The sequence below is a fragment of the Somniosus microcephalus genome, unplaced genomic scaffold (genome assembly GCF_052327205.1).
Source record: "Somniosus microcephalus isolate GS21.2 unplaced genomic scaffold, FLI_Smic_1.0 scaffold354, whole genome shotgun sequence".
Taxonomy (NCBI): Eukaryota; Metazoa; Chordata; class Chondrichthyes; order Squaliformes; family Somniosidae; genus Somniosus; species Somniosus microcephalus.
Genome location: NW_028225541.1, coordinates 210,055 through 230,307, shown reverse-complemented (window position 1 = coordinate 230,307; position 20,253 = coordinate 210,055). Strand labels below are relative to the sequence as shown.

The 20,253-nt window shown below is 47.1% G+C and overlaps 1 protein-coding gene across 1 annotated transcript; it reads right to left on the bottom strand.

Moving 5' to 3' along the window:
* Positions 1–3,692: 3,692 nt before the first annotated feature.
* LOC147081799 (interferon-induced protein with tetratricopeptide repeats 5-like) lies at positions 3,693–15,505 on the bottom strand. The gene is made up of 2 exons (XM_085980661.1): positions 14,887–15,505; positions 3,693–7,533 (listed from the first exon to the last, which is right to left on the bottom strand). Exons 1-2 carry the CDS (start codon positions 14,997–14,999, stop codon positions 6,081–6,083), a joined length of 1,566 nt encoding a protein of 521 aa, XP_085836787.1. The 5' UTR covers positions 15,000–15,505; the 3' UTR covers positions 3,693–6,080.
* Positions 15,506–20,253: the final 4,748 nt, after the last annotated feature.

The window sequence follows — 20,253 nt, the reverse complement described above, 5'->3', positions numbered from 1 at the left end:
CAGTATCCAAAATGGAAAATCTATCGGAGAGGGAGATGGACCCAGGGGACTTCTGCACTACCTTCTGAGTTCTTTTACTCTGTCTGGCGGTCACACATTCCCTGTCTGCCTGTGCACTCTTTACCTGCGGTGTGACCACCTTGTTAAACGTGCTATCCACGAAGATCTCAGCTTCGTGGATGCTCCACCGTGACTCCAGCTGCAGCTCCAACTCCGAAACGCAGATTTCGAGTAGCTGCAGCTGGAGACAGTTATTATATTACTGTTGGTTATGAGGGGAATCTGGGTGCTACCACTATTACTGTTAGTCATCACTACAATTTCAGTGAGTTACCATTAGTGACTGTTGGAAAAAAATTCTTTTGACCTCTGGTTTCCCCTGTGAATTGCTCCCCCACCCTCAGTTTCCTCTGTACCCCATCTTCAGTTTCTCCTTTTCCCCACCGTCAGTTTTCACACTTCCCCGCCCTCAGATTCCCCCACTTCCCTGCCCTCCCTTTCCCCCACCCTCCCTTTCCCCCTCTTCCCTGCCCTCTCTTTCCCCCACCCTCCCTTCCCCCTCTTCCCCACCCTCCCTTTCCCCACCCTCGGATTCCCCCTCTTACCCACCCTCCCTTTCCCCACCCTCGGATTCCCCTCTTCCCCACCCTCCCTCTTCCCCGCCCTCCCTTTCCCACCCTCCCTTTTTCCCGCCCTCCCTTTGCCCCTCTTCCCTGCCCTCAGATTCCCTCTCTTCCCTGCCCTCCCTTTCTACCTCTTCCCTGCCCACCCTTTCCCCCGCCTTCAGTTTCCCATCTTCCCCGCCCTCCCTTTCCCCCTCTTCCCCACCTTCAGTTTCCCCTCTTCCCCACCTTCAGTTTTCTCTCTTCCCCACCCTCCCTTTCCCCCTCTTCCCCGCCCTCCCTTTCCCCCTCTTCCCCGCCCTCGGTTTCTCCTCTTCGTCTGCTCATGGGCTGCCTCCTGGTTCTTGAAACTTGTCGCACAACAGCTGCTGACGTGAAACCACGAGCAAAAATACTCACTACAGGGGACCCGACCTTTATAAGGTAAACACAATAGCATTTGTAGAAGTCATGTGACCATGTGTCACATGATCAGGTGTCATGTGCTCAGATACCATGATCTGGCATCACATGATCAGCTATCATGTGCTCAGATGCCATATGGTCAGGGATCACATGGTCAGGTGGCATGTGGTCAGAATGTCACATGATCAATCCTCCAGCAATGCCTCCAACCAGAGTTGACAACTCAGAAACTGGACCTGGAAAGTCAAACTAACAACATTTGATATCTTTCCATCTGGAGGTTGGTTGTATTTGTGAATCGACAGTAAGTGCAGTCAAATTCCATGGGACCTTAGGCAGGATTTTATAGTTTGGTTTATTTCCCGTTGCCATGGGAATTGCAGTAGTGATTGCTTTAGTCTGTTCATCACCACGTGCTAAAACTGACTAGTTGACATTAGTAAGTTCCTGCTAGATTACCATGGGTCACAGAATAGACCCTTCAAAGTCTGAAAAGAGGCTCAGGGCACTTACAGAATATTCATTTCCACATGATAACAGGATTCGATTGCCCCGATTTTAACTCGGGTCCTGGGATGTGAGGTGAGAGGGAAATCCCCACAGACTCCTCAGTGTGAGGCCTGGGCCATTTTAACTCCCAGACCTTATTTCAATGGTTCAGCTCCGACTCCCGCCAGAAACCGGTGGGAGTGATCTTGACTTTGAGCGATTGTGTAAACCGGGTAGTAGTGAGTCAACGGCTCGTTAAGCATCTCTCCCGATTTTTATTTCAATTGAATTCAATGAGAGAAATTTAAAATGGGCATCCCCTCTGGACAGGAACCAGCATTGCTTGGTGTTTGTAATGTCATATCATCGCCCGTCTCCAACTCTGCCTCAGCTCACCTGCTGCTGAAACACTCATCCACATCTTAATTCCCTCTAGACTCGACTATGCCAATGCTGTCCTGGCTGGCCTCCCACCTTACACCCTCTGTAAACTTCAGTTCATCCAAAACTCTGTGCCCGTATCCTAACTCGCACCAAGTCCCGTTCACCCATCACCCCTGTGTTCGCTGACTTGCATTGGCTCCAGGTCTGGCGATGCCGCACTTTTAAAATTCTCATCCTTGCTTTCAATCCCTCAATGGCCTCACTGCTAATTGAGGTGTTTAAAATAATAATGAGATTCGATTGGGTCGATGCAGAGAAAATATTTCCTCTGGTGGGGGGGAGTCCTGAACAAGGCAGCAGATCTTATAATTAGCTACACATATTAGGAGAGAAATCAGGAAGCACTTCTTCCACACCAAGGGAAGGGAGGAAGGGAGGATCCAGTGGTAATGCACTGAGGAAGTCAACAATCGTATTACATTGTGGCTCTCACTCCAACTGTTGCTCTGCACTTTTGTGTGAATGTGTTAGTTTTCCAGAACATTCCAGCAGTCACCTCTGGGTTAGAGGTGGGTACGATGCCTGTCCAGTGCCAGAAAATACAAGGTTTTTGTTTCTTACCCCTTTTCTCTGCGATTTCTTCCCCTTCCCTCCTCTCCTGAAAGGTGTTGACTCCCTAGTGGGTGCAGTGCCATGGGCACTGGTCGCTCTCCAGTGCCTCACCCAGGTGTCCATTATTGATGTGGAGAGTATCGACTGTACCAGGGTATTTGACTATGTGGGACACCACACCAATGTCCAATCCTGTCTTCCTTCAACAGCCAACCATATGCATTTCCCCTACTTTCCAAACTTAGAGAACTAGTAAAAACTGACCAAAACTTTCAAAGAACCTGACACAGCCCCCAAGAAAGACGAAAACTCCAAAATGTTTTTTAACAACTAATTTGGTGCATTTTCAAGTATTTTGGATTCTATGAGCTCGGGCATTGTATTTTCTTTCGATATTTGGAAGAAAGAGGAAGGAACCTTTGTTCAATTTTATTGCAAATTACTCTCTAGTTCCCTTTGGGAATTGATTACATTTTTACATTTTAAAACTTCTTTTTCTCATCAGCAGCAAAGATTCTATTACTAGGAGGAATAAAAAAGTTTCTGTAATGTATGTACCTTTAAGGGGGGAACTACTTTTTACAGCTCATGTATACTGCAGTACCGGCAGTGACCACACCTGTATATAACGCTGAGTAGTAATCTGTACAGATCAGTTGCAGTCTGAGCCACGTTGAGTAAACATCTATTGTACCGTTCTCCGCAGTCTGTGTCTCATTATACACGGACGTAACAGTTTCAATGAATTTTACTTTTTCTTCAAAAAATTGCTGAATAGATAAATGATGGATTGGAATCAATCCTCATTGGCAGAGGATCATTCCAGTCTGGGTTCCAGGAGACAAGTCTCATTGGCGTGTATGACTTCTGTTGGCAAAATCTGTGTCTGTAATGATAAAGTTTTAATTATTTTGAACATCTTTTAACCTCTTAGCTTTCCTCCCTCTACTGCGCCTTCCTTTAGCCGAGATGACGACAGTCTCCATGAAATGGTCTTCTTCTCAGCTTTCGCCCACGCTGCTTTGTGTTGACCAAGATGAAATATATGAATTGCTGTTCACCAAATGGTGGCAAGTGGCCATAAACATGACTGACTGCCAGAAAATATCTTGCAGGTTTTCTCCCATCATGTTCTGCACCACACTAACTGTCCGCATTCACACAGATCAACAACACAAATTAAATCTTCGCCAGTTTCATTTTATTGGTTATTTTAATATTCAATTCCTGACATTATAATTACAATTGAAATCTCTGTTTGGAAAATCAGTGTCTGCAGCCATTGTGTTTTATTCTATTGAACCCATTTTAACCTATTTTCATATCCTTTAGCCTTCCTCCCTCTACTGCGTTTCCCTTCACCGAGATGGTGACAGTCTCTGGAAAATGGACTTTCCCGGGTATTGTCCAAGCTGCTCTGTGTTGTCCAACGAGGGACTCAGAAGGTTTGATGAAGAGCTGGTGCAGTTGACAAGTTACAGGGCAGGGAGACTCCCAGTGACAGAGGCTGAGATCCGAATGAACGCTCTGGATGGGAGTCCAATCATCTGTCAGCAAAGCTTCAGAACAACAGAATCAAGCTGATGATCTATTTGAAGAACCTGCAGTGGTCGTTGGCCCTTTCTCAGCTGTCACAGATGGAAAGCCTTTCATCCAATGGGGGACTTTTTGTGAATAGGCTGCAAGTGAAAGATAGGTCAGCAGAGTGGTTTTATTACTCAATCTATGGGCTGGATTGGACATTTTTTACACTGTCACTACCATAAAAAGAGTATAAATCACATGCTCAGAATGTACTGAAGCTTATGGCACCTCCAGCTAAAATGCTTAGCATTCATTGCTGTTAAAAGACCCTAAACAGATGATGATCATAATAAAACACATTGGCCATGAAATTCAGTGGGCTGCGCCACCAGTTAGCACCCAAAGAGGGCACTTAGTGGGTTTAGCACCACTGGCCACGCCTCCCGCAAAATCTAGGGGGACGCTAATGGCGGCGTTAGCCGGAAGCGCTCCGCCGCCACCAGTGACGTCATCTGTGTGTGCAGTGCCCCGCTACCGCCCCGATCGCCAAATTTGGTAGCACCCCCCGCTGTAACGCTGGTCACAATTTGCTACCGGTTCAGGGGGGCCTACCTGTGGCGGTAGAGGCGCGGAGGTGCGGGGCGGCCATTTTTTTCGCTGGCAGCCTGCCAGCACCTCTCCGCACCGCCGTCCCCGGCCTCCTGAGCACCCCCCCCCACCCCCACATTGTGCTGGCTGTCTCCCAAGAGCCCGGCACTTCTCCTCGGTGCCGGGCTCTTTTGCCTGCACTCGCAATTGCCGATTCTGCTGCAGCAGGCCCCTCCCCTTTAAGAAAGGGAGGAAGGCCTGCAGTACCACAGCACGCCGTGTCACAGCGTGTGGTGCTGTGGCACGTTGCGCTGCGATTTTCAGTTGCAGCGCCCCAAGAGGGATGCGGGGCGCCTCGAGTAGCGCTGCGCTTCTGTCTGGGGTGCTGAAACTGAATTTCCGGCAGGCGTTCGTGACTCCTTCCGGGGCGGTACTTCCGGCGCCCTGGCGAGACTGGCGCCCCAAACGGGGCGCCACCGAATTTCTAGGCCATTGTTCATATATATTTGGAGATCAGTGTCCGTCTATCTACCCAGTTTACTAGACTATATAAGAACTTCCTGGGGGTGATTTTAAACCTACCCACTTGGCAGAAACTGGGCTAAGCCGCTCTGCCAAAGTGGGCGGGGTTCTCACTGACACACGCGGACCGGGATCTGGTGATGTCATCAGGCCTCGGCTGCGATGTCAACTCCGGCCTGAGCGGCGGAAGCCGCTGCAGCTTTTCCAACAGACCGAAGCAGCTCTGAACAGAACCAGGATGTCAACGGGTAAGTGTTTTACTTTCCTTTGTGCGGGAAAGCCCCGCCCGGCCCCAAAATGAAAGTTTAGGCCTCCCCTGCCCCGGACTTCCCACATCCCCACTTCCATCCCCCGGGATCCTCCCAGAACCTCCTTCAACGCACCTACCTGAACGCCGTACGGGCGGGAAGTGGACTGAAGGCACGATAATGAGGTTCAGGATTGAAATACCCTCGGGCCCGATATCTGCAGCAACGGGTGAGTTTCCCAATCCCCTCACCACTCACCCACCCAAAACCCATCTGGAGTTAAAACTGGGCCCATGTAATGTTTAATATTGTTTTAAAAAAGTTCTTATAATTCATAAACAACTATTGTGGCTCTGTCCCATTGACTCAAATAATTCTAATTCCCCAAAGCCCACCTTACTTTGTTTCTTTCCACACATAGCAAAATTTCTAAGGATACAGAAACAAATTGTATTTGGTTAATGCACCAGTGGTGTTAATATTCTTGAATGAAGCACAGGGATTTAGAATAATTACAATAAGATTATTGTTTGAAAATTATACACACGAATAAAATGTTCATTCGAAAGAAAGTACCAGCAGAATATAATAAGTGAAGCGAGTACCCGACCAAACCTACTCATAGATCAGAGAGTATTACTGCACCCTTCAAATGCTTAGTTTTAGCTGGGAAAGTCAGCGTTGCCTAGACAGAAAGACGCAATTCACAAAGAGCACTTCGATATTCTTCATTGTCACGATCAAACTCCAAGGCCTTTTCAAAGCACTCAATAGCTTTACACTTCTCCCCATCCAGCTGGTGCAGGAACCCAAGAACACCAAAGGCCTCACTATCTCTTGGATTCCTGCGAAGTCGTCTTTCTGCTATCATCTCCAAGTTTTTGCGACACTTTTTCCGTTCTATTGAGTCATATTTGACTTTCAGTCCTTCCAGAAAATGGGTGATGGCCTTTGATTCAGATCTTTTGTGATTCAGTTCAAATAACCCAGCCAGTAAACAAATTGCCTGCTTATTATCAGGACGAATATCTTCTAATTTCAGTAGATTGCTGTAGATCTCCTCTGCTTTGGGGTATTCTTCATTTAATGAACAGATTCCTGCAAAATCCAGTTGTGGCCTAATCGATGTCAATGGGCGGGACGCAAATGCCTTTTCAAAATGGTCCTTGCATTTATTGATCAACTCAGCTTTCTGTTGAAAAGCAGGATTGCGAGGGTCTTTGCTGTCAGGATTGTTGTTCAGTTGAAATAGTCTGTTTCTGTAGCACACACCTATTTGGTGGTGTAAGAAGGTAGAGTTTGGGGTAGTTTCTAATGCTTTCTTCAACAGCCCCACAGCTTTTTCCACATCTCCTCCTCTTCTCAAAAATGTTGCTGCATACCGTGTTACATATGGAAGGTCAGGGGACTTCTGCAATGCTTGTTCAACTAATGTGAGAGCTTCCTCCTTTTGATTGAACTCCTGTAGTTTTAGAGCCAACAGCACCATGGCTACAGAGTCATCTGGATCAAGCTCCAGCACACGTCGCAACTGCTTCACTGATTGACTGGGTTCACGGCTCTCTGGTGTACCAGAAAACCCTTCCAGACGAAACAGAGCAGTCGCATAACCAACATTCCATTCAGTGTTATCAGGATCTTCCTCCAGAGACTTTTGAAAACATTCCGTTGCCTCTTCATAGTATTGACTAGCAGAACTCAACAGTGACCAACCCTTCTCCCCGTATACTTCAGGTATCAGTGCTGTATACCGAGAGCCATTAGTAAATTGTTTACAGATCATTTCCAGCTTGTCGAGGTAGGACTGGGCCTCTGTCACTTGTCCCATGTGATAATATACCCAGGCATAGTTTCCATAGGTGATGATGCTTCTTCTTTCAAATTCATGTTCATGATTCTCCCTCAGAATCTTTTCAGCTTCCTTTAAGTTTTGAATTGCCTCTTCACAGTTGCCTTGCAGACAGTTTACAAAAGCGAGATGGTTGTAAGACATGGCTTGATATTTCACACCTGCCTCTATTGAATCTTGCAATCTTTGCTTCATATTGTCCAAGTCAATGTTTTCTTTCTGTGGGCCCCACGTGAAGTGACATTGAAGCTGATCGAGCTTCACTTTCAACAAATCCTTCTGTGCGTTGCTGCAAGAGAACAAAGTTCATCAAAATTCATCTCAGACTAGCTGAGACTTGCCCTCCCCTCCGGATTCTTTAACTAAGGCCTTCTCCTGACTCCTGGACCCATTGACCATGAAAACTCTGTTCACACAATGATGACCTCTGCAAAAACCACTGCAAAAGCAAAGGGTGTGGCTGCTAAATCTTTGCTGTACTTTATTAGATCCCAGAGAGACCCTGGTTCCAAATGGTTCGAGGTTGACCCGTATTGGGGACAGTGATTTAACTTTATTCAGCACAAGCTAAACTTAATATATTACAGTATTCGAGCTGCAGTTTAAAGAAAACAATTGAGACTTATATTACCCCGTTATAGAGTCATAGAGTCATAGAGTAATACAGCACGGATAGAGGCCCTTCGGCCCATCGTGTCCGCACCGGCCATCAAGCCCTGTCTAATCTAATCCCATATTCCAGCATTTGGTCCGTAGCCTTGTATGCTATGGCATTTCAAGTGCTCATCCAAATGCTTCTTAAATGTTGTGAGGGTTTCTGCCTCCACAACCCTTTCAGGCAGTGAGTTCCAGACTCCAACCACCCTCTGGGTGAAAAAGTTCTTTCTCAAATCCCCTCTAAACCTCCCGCCCTTTACCTTGAATCTATGCCCCCTAGTTATTGACCCCTCTACTAAGGGAAAAAGCTCCTCAGCATCCATCCTATCTATGCCCCTCATAATTTTGTACACCTCAATCATGTCCCCCCTCAGCCTCCTTTGCTCCAAGGAAAACAAACCCAATCTGCCCAGTCTCTCTTCATAGCTGAAGCGCTCCAGCCCTGGTAACATCCTGGTGAACCTCCTCTGCACCCTCTCTAACGCGATCACATCCTTCCTGCAGTGTGGCGACCAGAACTGCACACAGTATTCCAGCTGTGGCCTAACCAGTGTTTTATACAGCTCCATCATAATCTCCTTGCTCTTATATTCAATGCCTCGGCTAATGAAGGCAAGTATCCCATATACCTTTTTTACCACCTTATCCACCTGTTCCGCCACCTTCAGGGATCTGTGTACTTGCACACCCAGATCCCTCTGACCCTCCGTCTTGCCTAGGGTCTTTCCATTCATTGTGTATTCCCTTGCCTTGTTAGTCCCCCCAAAGTGCATCACCTCGCACTTTTCCGGGTTAAATTCCATTTGCCACTGTTCCGCCCATCTGACCAACCCATCTATATCGTCCTGCAGCCTGAGGCTACCCTCCTCGCTATTCACCACCCTACCAATTTTTGTATCATCCGCGAACTTACTGATCATACCTTTTACATTCATATCCAAGTCATTAATGTAGACCACAAACAGCAAGGGACCCAGCACCGATCCCTGTGGTACCCCACTGGCCACAGGCTTCCAGTCACAAAAACAACCTTCGACCATCACCCTCTGCCTTCTGCCACTAAACCAGTTTTGTATCCAATGTGCCAAGGCACCCTGGATTCCATGGGCTCTTACCTTCTTGACCAGTCTCCTGTGCGGGACTTTATCGAAGGCCTTACTGAAATCCATGTATACCACATCCACTGCGTTACCCTCATCCACACACCTAGTCACCCCCTCAAAAAATTCAATCAAATTAGTCAGACATGATCTTCCCTTGACAAAGCCATGTTGACTATCCCTGATTAATCCTTGCCTCTCCAAGTGGAGACAAATTTTGTCCCTCAGAATTTTTTCCAATAATTTTCCTACCACTGATGTTAGGCTCACTGGCCTGTAGTTCCCCGGTTTTTCCCTACTACCCTTCTTGAATAATGGTACTACATTAGCGGTTCTCCAGTCCTCTGGCACATCCCCTGTGGCCAGAGAGGTCCTGAATATATGTGTTAGAGCCCCCGCAATCTCTTCCTTTGCCTCACACAGCAGCCTGGGATACATTTCATCCGGGCCTGGGGATTTATCCATTTTTTGGCCAGCTAAAACCGCCAATACCTCCTCCCTCTCGATGTTAATATGTTCGAGCATATTGCAGTCCCCCCGCCCTATTTCTATGTCTACATCGTCCTCCTCCATAGTGAAGACAGATGCAAAAAATTCATTTAGAACCCCTCCTACATCTTTCGGCTCCACACACAGATTGCCACTTTTGTCCCTAATGGGCCCTATTTTTTCCCTGGTTATCCTCTTACCCTTAATATACTTATAAAACATCTTAGGATTTTCCTTTATTTTGCTCACCAGTGTTATTACATGGCCCCTCCTTGATCTCCTAATTTCTTTTTTAAGTATCCCCCTGCACTTTTTGTACTCCTCTAGGGCTTCCTCCGTCTTTAGCCTTTTGTATCTACCAAAAGCCCTCCTTTTTTTCCTAATCCATTCTCGTATATCCCCTGACATCCAAGGTTCCCTGTGGTTTTTGGAACCACTCTTGACCTTTACGGGAACATGTTGCCATTGTATGATCTCAATCTCCCTTCTGAAAGCCTCCCATTGCTCCGATGCGGATTTTCCTACAAGTAGCTGATCCCAGTCCATTTTGGCCAGATCCTGCCTTATCCTATTAAAATTGGCCTTCCCCCAATTTAGAACCTTTATTTCCGGCCCATCCCTGTCCTTTTCCATGACCACCTTAAATCTTACCATATTATGGTCACTATCACCAAAGTGCTCACCTACTAGCACTTTTTCCACTTGGCCGGCCACATTCCCTAGAATTAGGTCCAGTACTGCCCCCTCTCTTGTAGGACTTTCTACATGCTGGCTCAAAAAGCTCTCCTGGATGCACTTTAAGAATTCTACACCCTCTGAGCCTTTCATACTCTGACTATCCCAGTTAATATTGGGGAAGTTGAAATCCCCCATTATTATTACCCTATTATTTGCACATTTCTCTGAGATTTGCCTACATATCTGTTCCTCTATCTCCCCCTGAATGTTTGGAGGCCTATAGTACACTCCCAGCAAAGTGCTTGCCCCCTTTTTGTTTTTAAGCTCCACCCATATGGCCTCATTAGAGGAACCTGCTAATATATCATCCCTCCTTACTGCAGTAATTGACTCCTTAATTAATATTGCGACGCCCCCTCCTCTTATACCTCCCCCTCTGTCTCGCCTGAAGATTCTGTACCCCGGAATATTGAGCTGCCAGTCTTGCCCCTCCCTCAACCATGTCTCCGTGATAGCAACAATATCATACTCCCATGTGTTTATCAACACCTTCAGTTCATCCACCTTATTTGCAAGACTCCTTGCATTAAAATAGATGCCATCCAGCCTTGCCCTTATATATTTGCCCTGTCTACCAAGCTGACTTGTTTTTTTCTCTATAATTGGCAGCACATCACCCCCTATTTCAGCTCCCCTCTGTATCCCATCCCCCTGCCAAGTTAGTTTAAACCCCCCCCAACAGTGCTAGCAAACCTCCCCGCAAGGATATTTGTCCCGCTCTGGTTCAGGTGCAACCCGTCCGACTTGTACAAGTCCCACCTTTCCCAGAAGCAGGCCCAGTGATCCAGGAAAGTAAAACCCTCCCCCCTACACCAACTCTTTAGCCACGCATTCATCTGCTCTATCCTCCCATTCCTATACTTACTAGCACGTGGCACTGGGAGTAACCCAGAGATTACAACCTTCGAGGTCCTGCTCTTTAATCTGTTACCTAGCTCCCTAAATTCTTGATGCAGGACCTCATCCCCCTTCCTTCCTATGTCGTTGGTCCCAATGTGGACCACGACCTCTGCCTGCTCACCCTCCCCCTTAAGAATGCCCTGTAGCCGCTCAGTGACATCCCAGACCCTGGCTCCAGGGAGGCAACAAACCATCCTGGAGTCACGTTTGCGGCCACAGAAACGCCTATCTGTTCCCCTTACGATAGAATCCCCTACCACTATTGCTCTCCCACTCTTTTTCCTCCCTTTCTGAGCAGCAGAAGCGTCCCTGGTGCCAGGAAGCTGGCTGCTGCTGCCTTCCCCTGGTGAGTCATCCCCCTCAACAGTATCCAACTTGGTATACTTGTTTGAAAGGGGGATGTCCGCAGGGGTTCCCTGCACTTCCTGCCTGCCTCTGTTGTTCCATCTGATGGTCACCCCCTGTGCAGCCCTACCCGGAGGCGTGATCAACTCGCTAAACGTGCTATCCACGACCCTCTCAGCATCGCGCATGCTCCAAAATTCATCCACCCGCAGCTCGAGCGCCGCAATGCGGTCTACAAGTAGCTGCAGCTGGATGCATTTCCCACACACATGGTCGTCAGGGACACTGGCAGCGTCCCTGATTTCCCACATGGAGCAAGAGGAGCAGAACACGGGTCTGAACTCTCCTGCCATGACTTACTCCTTTAATTAATTAAAAAATTTATTCAATACCCCAGTTACAGGTATACTCTAGGGCGCTTTATTTACCAACTGTCCCCACTACACCAGAGACCCTAGAAATTTAACACCACAGAAGTCAAACTTGTATTGAAAAGAGAGAAATACTCACCAACCAATCACTTACCTGCTCCCTGGTGATGTCACACTCTGATTACTTTTTACCTGTCTCCTCTGCTGTTGATTTGGTGTGCCTCGCAACTGCCGCTGGTTTTTAAGCCGGGCTCCTCCTCGCTGCTCCCTGCTGCTCCGAGTGGTCGGGCCTCGCAACTGCCGCCGGTTTTTAAGCCGGGCTCCTCCTCGCTGCTCCCTGCTGCTCCGAGTGGTCGGGCCTCGCAACTGCCGCCGGTTTTTAAGCCGGGCTGCTCCTCGCTGCTCCCTGCTGCTCCGAGCAGGTAGAAGCTGCACCATGAGTAAGCTGCACCCTGTGTCTCTTGTCTCTCATCTCTCTTCGTCTCCTGGGTGTCTCCTTGATTCTTCCTGAAATCTTCTACTCGTTCTGAAATCTTCTACCCATTGTGGCTGTTAAGATTCCCTTACTATACCCTTACTCTGTTTCAAAACCTATGAAGTCCTCCTGAACCAATCACTGGCTTACAGCCAAAACCCAATCTCCAATCATAAAGATGCCACGTCCACAGCACTTTTATCTACGCAGGTTCTGCTCTTACGACACCCTTACATCATTTGTTTTTGACCATCAAGACTTATATCTGTGGTGGTTATGGTAATACAAAAGCAAATGTCTCCATAGTGTAGAGATATGGCATCTTTCCTGTGAAAGGTCTATGTTTTTAATTAACTGCAGACATCACAACTTTTCCACACAGTGGCAGCTACACCTGACCTTGTTTCCCAGACTAGTTGTACTCTGTCATATCCATACTGTAGGCGAATATCCAACTTTCACCCACAGCTTCCTATTTGACCAGAGCAATCCTTTTTCTCACCCCAGACTGTCTGGTTACAGCTCACTCACAGATTTTTAATTATAAGTAAAAGGGTTACAGGTCATATATAATTCAGGTTATCATTGCATACAATTGATGATTACAAAATTCTACATTTAATTCTTACACATGATTATGAATGCATTACTGATGATTAAAAATACTGATGATTATAAGATATTAAAACAAGTATTCTAAAAAAATCCATTAATCCGGGATAATCTTACAATGTACCAGCTCCTGGCCATTTAATCTTCTCAGCCAATGCACAGCAACACCTCAACCACCCCCAGCCCCAATGATATGAACAGGATCATTGATTGAAGTACTCAGTCTGACTTTTGGTTCACCCATTACACCTCCACCTCATTCTTGTATTCCATTCTGAAATGGGAGTCCCCTCACTAAAAAGGCCAGTGCTAATTTTAAACGCTCTCCCTCTCATATTGGCAGTCCAAGTAACTCTCTGCTGAACAGGATCACCAACCTGGTCCTCCACAGGGACCCTGCTGACTGTGAGCCAGATCATTCCCCACTCCAATGTGCAGAAGGAGAACCTATCCTTAGAGCAGAAAAGAAGGCCCATCACAAAGGTATCCTCAGGATTCTGAAAGACCATGTTTCATGAACTGACTCTTATCCTGCTGAAAACCTTCCACCGTGCCAACCTCCAGGTGAGATGTTAAACCAAGGCAGCATCTGCCTGTTCCAGTGGTTCAGGTGGACGTTAAAGATTCTATCGCACTATTTGAAGAAAGGCAGGGAGTTGTACTTCCCAACATTCTTCCCTCAAGCAACACCACCAAAAACAGATTGGGTGGTCTTTCATCTCGTTGCTATTTTTGGGAACTTGCTGTGTGCTGAGCTTCTGAGCATATATCCTCTCCATCGCAAACACCGTCTACATCCACCTCTGTAACACCGCCTGATTCACCGCTGCCTCAGCCCAGCTGCTGCTGAAACCTTATCCATGCTTTTTTCACCACCAGTCTTGACTACTCCAATCCTTTCCTGGCCAGCTTCCCATCCTCTACCCTTCATAAACTTCATTTCATCTAAAAATCTGCTAGCTGCACCAAGTCCTGCTCACCCATCCTTGTGTTCGCTGACCTACATTGGGGCCCGGTCCACCAATATCACAAATTTAAAATTCTCATCCTGGTGTTCAATTCTCTTCACGGCCTCACCCCTCCCTATCTCCATAACCTCCTTCAGCCGTAAAACCCACCGAGAATTCTGCATACCTCTAACTCTGGCGTTGTGTTCATCTTCCACTTCACGTTGATACACTTCATCTCCCAGCTATCCCAGCTCATTTTTGCACTCTACTCGACCTGCCTCTTGTTCATGTTGGCACTCGTCTCCCTTCCCCCCTCAATCCAAGCTGTTATTCTTACCCCTGCCCCAGTTCATGGTGGCTTTCCTCACTTTGCTGCTCAGTTCAAACTGGTACACCTGTCCTTTTCCCCCAGTCATGTGAGCACTGTTCTCCCCCGCACCCCCCATTCTCAATTTAAGTAAGCACTTTTCCTTCCCTTATCACTTTAAGCTGGCACTCTCCTCCTGCATTTCATGCTAGGTTCATCCCCCATTCCAGTTCACGCTGTACTCTCCCTTTGCTTTATAGTTCAGATTGCTTTAGTTTGGATATATGAAAGTGCTGAAAATCACTATTTTACATTAGTAGATTCCTTCTAGATTCCCATGGAACACAAAGTAAAACTTTCTTTCTTCAAACTCTGCAGATAGCCTGAGGGCTCTTACAGAATACGCCTTTCCACAACAGTATAAAATTCAAGTTTAACTTTGTACTTTCAACAAAGCCGGAGTGGATACTAACTATTACCTGATATAATTTTATAAACAGATCTGCCTTTTGCCTCATGTTTTCTGAATATCACCAGTCTTGGTGCAGCAGTATACCCTTATCTGAATGTCTCATTGTGAACAAATAATCTCAGGCCTATGCATTTCAACTGTGTACTACTTTATTTGTGAAAACAAGCACGTTGATCAATAGTCTACATGTAAATTTAAATACAGGAGGAATTCCAATGATCTTTACCTCATAATGCTGATCGGATGGAAAATGTGTTGAATTCCTTTTTCAGCTTCAACTGTACTTCCAATGGTGAGTTGATCAAGAAGAGTGTTTGGTGTGTTGTTTTTCCTGCTCATTTATACTGTCCAGTTATTTAGTGCTATAAATCATTGTCTGAATGTAAATAGAAACTAAACCTAGGAAATGAAACGGAGAACCAAAGTTTTTTCAAAGAAATAGTGCTGCCAGCACAGTAACATTGTGTGCTGTCACAGAACTCCACAGAGCCTATTATAAACAGAGGCCAGTTTAGCAACGGAAAAAGACCACTTGGCCCAAAGGGTCCAGTGCATTAGGTTGATCTCAACTCTGCCTGTTCACCATCTCCCTCAGTCACCTCCAGTTGTCTGTTGAACCCTCTTATATTATTTGCTTCAATGGCATTTCCCGGATAACTTGCTCCATATTTCTCTCACCCTTGTAAGGCTGCATCCAGTTACTTTGCTGGATGAATGGCTGAAGCATTGGCAGCGTTGAGGATGTCAGTCAATGTTCCCTCTAATTTTTATTTTAGGTGTGCGGCCTCTTTAATGCGCGTTTCTTTCCATTTAAAAGCCGGTGAGATGCCTGCATGTGACCTCCAGACCGCTGCACGACCATACAGTTTAATGGGAACATTGGTGTCAGTGCCTGGAAGGGCTCCTAGCTTCTTGGATATATCCTTGGTGAAGTCGTAGCCGGAACAGGAAGATAGTTGGAAACTGAGGGCTGGAAGCCCCATAGAGGGTGATGTAGGCTGTCTGGGGCCAGATGGCAGAGACAGTGGGGGATTACCATGTACCCATTCTGTAGTGTATGTACCTTTAAGACAGAACTACTTTTACAGCTCCTGTATACTGTAGTACCGGCAGTGACCACACCTGTATATAAGCCTTGCGCATGCCTCTGTACCCCCAGTCTTGAGAATACCCTCCTCCAGTAAATACCTGTTCATTGTTAAGTTACAGCATCCGTGTGGTTATTGAAAAACATCATACTCTCAGAATCACGGATCTAACAGTGGCGAGGAGTGTCGATTCGAATCTACCTGCAACTCTGCATTTCCCTTCGAGGATTCGCTCCGGGAGGGCGGTGGAAGAAAGTCGAGGCCAGAAACACGGGCGTCGGCCACGAGCAACCGCCCAGTCGTCCGGCAGAGAGTGATCATCGCAGGGGAGGCTGTGGAGAGCCGGGCTTGGTTCCCCAGCCACGACGATCAGCAAGAGACTGATGACAGGTCCAGCGCAGACCCTTCCCGGACAGCGGTGGCTGGAGACGACCGACGGCGGAGAGAAAGCCGAGCAGCGTCGACGGGGTAAGATAGAGGGTGAAGCGCACAGGACGCTGCCGGGGGTTGAAAACCGAGCGGCGTCGAGAAAAAAAAATAAATAAACAAACCGGAGAGAGAGAGGGTAAAGCAACAGCTGGGTTCAGGACCGAGCGGCGTCGAGAGAACAAAAAAAAAAGAACGCGCAGAGCACAGCCAGGGCTCAAGGGCTGAACAGTGTCCGCGGAGAGAAGAAGGGAGAGTGCGGGAGACACCATTGAGCCGTGGAGAAGAAGGAAGAGCGCGGGAGACGCCATTTTTAGAAGCCGCAGCGGAGAAGACGGGCGAGCGCGGGAAGGAAGGAAAGCGCGGGAGATGCCATTTTGTGCCAGCAGAGAAGAAGGGGAAGCGCGGGAGACGCCATTTTTGATAGTTAAATCACACCCAGGGATGCCGAAGAGTGGCAGTATCTCTATGTTCGACAATGAAGTCGAAGATTGGGCGACATATGTGGAACGTATTGAGGTGTACTGCAGGGCGAATGAAGTGCCAAATGCTAGGAAAGCACTGGTTTTGTTAAATTCCATGGGTGAAAAACTTATGGGTTACTGCGAAATCTAATAACCCCAGAGAAGCCGGTGAACTAGAATTTCGAAAGCATAGTAGAAGTCCTACAGGACCACTTAAACCCCACACCGCTGCTGATAGCAGAATGATTTAAGTTCCATAAAAGGAACCAACACAAAGACGAAAGCAATGCTGAGTACCTAACGGAACTGCGCAAGCTATCGAAACACTGCCAGTTTGGAGCGGGACTAGCAGATACGTTAAGGGACAAGTTTGTGTGTGGGCTACAAAGTGAAGGAACCCAGAAACGGCTTCTATCAGAAAAGGATCTTACGCTGGACAAGGCTTTCAGTATGGCAGTATCACACGAAGCAGCCGCAAGGGGCGCTGCAGAGATACAACGGAGACCACAAGAATATGGCACCAATAAAATGTCCTATGGAACAGGGAAGTGCTATAGCTGCGGCAGAACAACACATGACCAGAAGGATTGTTGGTTCAAGGACCAAGTGTGCAGACAGTGTGGAAAAGCAGGACACATAGCAAGAGTCTGCAGGTCTGGGAAGAAAACCAACAGTAAGAAATCTCCACAGGAGAAGTACAAAAAGGTACACCAGGTGATGGACAGTGGTTCAGATGAACAGAAAAGTGACACAGACTCCGGAAGCAAGGAGCTGGGTTGTCTGAAACTACATAAGGTAACCGAAATGGAGGATCACCAGACTATCTGTGTTACACTCAAGATCGACGGAGTTCAAGTGAAAATGGAATTGGACACAGGATCAGCCCTAACAGTCATAAACCAAAGGGACTACAAACGGCTATTTTCACATAAACCCTTGAAAGCTACAGAGATTGTCTTGAAGACGTATACAGGGCAAAAAGTCTACCCCAAAGGAAAAATAAGGGTGAAAGTGATATATAAAGGCCAGGAAATACCTAAAATGGATATATATGTATTGCCAGATGGAGGACCACCACTGCTAGGACATGAATGGATCCGGAAGGTACATTTAGATTGGCATTCCATACACGCACGGAAGGTTGAGGCCAGAAAGGATGACGACGTCACACCTGGATGACTGTCAAAAATGCTAACTGATGCAAAAGAAGTGTTCCAGGAGGGACTCGGAACACTAAAAGGCATAACAGCAACGATTAAAATAGAGGAAAATGCAAGCCCAAAGTTTCTTAAGGCCAGACCAGTGCCTTATGCGATCAGACCAGCTGTCGAAGCAGAGCTGAAAGGGTTGGAACGTTCAGGAGTACTGTCCAAAGTGGACTGGAGGGAATGGGCTACACCCATCGTTCCTGTAATGAAGAGGTCGTTGAGTAATACGCCTGGGGAACCAAAGAAGGTCCGCATCTGTGGGGATTTTAAGGTGACAGTGAACCCACTCCTTCACACAGTACAATATCCGCTTCCACGAATTGAGGATGTTTTCGCCTCGCTATCTGGAGGTAAGCGCTTCACCAAAATTGATCTAGCCCAGGCGTACTTGCAAATGGAGGTAGAAGAAGCGTCGAAACAATACCTTACGATTAACACTCATAAAGGTCTCTATCAATACAATCGGCTGGTGTTCGGGGTAGCCTCGGCTCCGGCTATCTGGCAAAGGGCAATGGATCAAGTCCTGCAAGGGATTCCAGGGACCCAGTGTTATTTGGACGACATCCTGGTCACGGGCGAAAATGACAGTGATCACCTCGCCAACTTGGAGAAGGTGCTCACCAGATTAAAGGAGTATGGGCTACGAGCTAATCACCACAAGTGCGAGTTTTTCCAGAAACAGATCTCGTATTGTGGCCATGTCATCGATGAAGAGGGGTTACATAAGTCCCCTGAAAAGATTGAGGCAGTAGTCAAGGCTCCAGCACCGGAAAATGTGTCACAACTGAGGTCGTTCCTTGGGCTGGTAAACTACTACCACAAGTTCTTACCAAATTTGTCCACGGTATTACACCCACTGAACACCCTACTGCAAACAGGGGTACCATGGAAGTGGAATGATGAACGTAGATGAGCTTTCCAGAAGTGTAAATAATTGATCAAAGCAAAAGAGGTGTTGGCCATTTCAACCCAGCACTACCAATTCGTTTGGCATGTGATGCATCAACCTATGGTATTGGAGCTGTGCTGTCGCACAAATTCCCAGACGGGTTGGAGAGGCCAGTAGCCTTTGCGTCTCGGTCACTAACCTCAGCCGAGCGCAACTATGCCCAGATTGACAGGGAGGCCCTCAGCCTAGTATGGGGAGTAAAAAAATTCAACCACTATCTCCATGGGCAGAAGTTCACCTTGCTGACTGACCACCAACCACTTGTCTCCATCTTTAATCATAAGAAGGGCGTTCCAGTGATGACTGCACAACGGTTACAAAGATGGTCCCTGTTTCTAGGGGCGAATCAATATGAAATAGAATATAAAGGCACGAAACAACATGGGAACGCTGATGAGCTATCGCGCCTGCCACTGCCTACTGTGGAGGAAGCACCAGCAGTGGACCCTATCGAGATATTTTATTCATCAATAATTGAACGATTGCCAGTAACGAACGCGGATATAGAGAAGGAGACCCGCAATGATCCGACACTGTCTCGGGTATATGATTTGACGGTGAGGGGATGGCCAACACATGGCGACTCACTGTTGCCAGCATTCTCATCCAGAAGAGAACAGCTGTCAGTATGCCAGGGGACAGTGATGTGTGGATCCAGAGTGGTGATTCCACCCATGTTAAGGGAGAGAGTGCTAAATGAGCTACATGAAGTTCATCTGGGGTGAGTGAAAATGAAAAGCCTTGCTAGGGCTTATGTGTGGTGGCCGGGAATCGATCAACAAATCGAAGACCTAACTAAGAGCTGCTCAGGATGCCAGAAGGTCCAAAATGCACCACCACATGCCCCTCTACACTCATGGGAGTGGCCCTCCTCTCCATGGCAACAGGTGCATATTGATTTTGCTGGTCCATTCATGGACTCAATGTTCTTAATAGCAGTGGATGCTCATTCGAAGTGGCCTGAGGTGATAAAAATGTCCTCAACCACTATAGAGAAAACGATTGCAGTCCTACGGACCATGTTTGCCAGAAACGGTTTGCCAGAGCAGATTTGCTCTGATAATGGACCACAGTTTGTGTCCGAAGAGTTTCGGAAATTTATGAGAAGGTATGGGGTAAGGCATTACACATCCGTCCCATATCATCCAGCCACAAATGGATTGGCTGAGAGGTTCGTACAAACCTTTAAGAAGGCGATAAAGGCCATGTGCGACGATGAAATTCCACTATAGCATAAGGTGGACAATTTCTTATTAGCCTACCGAAACGCGACACATGCAGTTACCAACCAGACCCCGGCCATGATGTTCTTTAACCGAAGGTTGAGATCTCGTTTGGACTTGCTCAGAGCAAATGTGCGAAGAAATGTTGATGACAAACAATTCCAGCACATCAATGAGAAGCCGACAAGGAGCTTCAATGTAGGACAACCAGTCTTGGCCCGTGACTACCGAACAG

What these genes read in the sequence shown, in the direction of transcription:
- LOC147081799 (XM_085980661.1), bottom strand. Translation starts at nt 14,999, where the DNA reads ATGAGCAGGAAAAACAACACACCAAACACTCTTCTTGATCAACTCACC. An exon ending in CATCCGATCAGCATTATGAG is followed by an intron (nt 7,534 to 14,886) that starts GTAAAGATCATT and finishes GTTCTCTTGCAG; the next exon opens with CAACGCACAGAAGGATTTGT.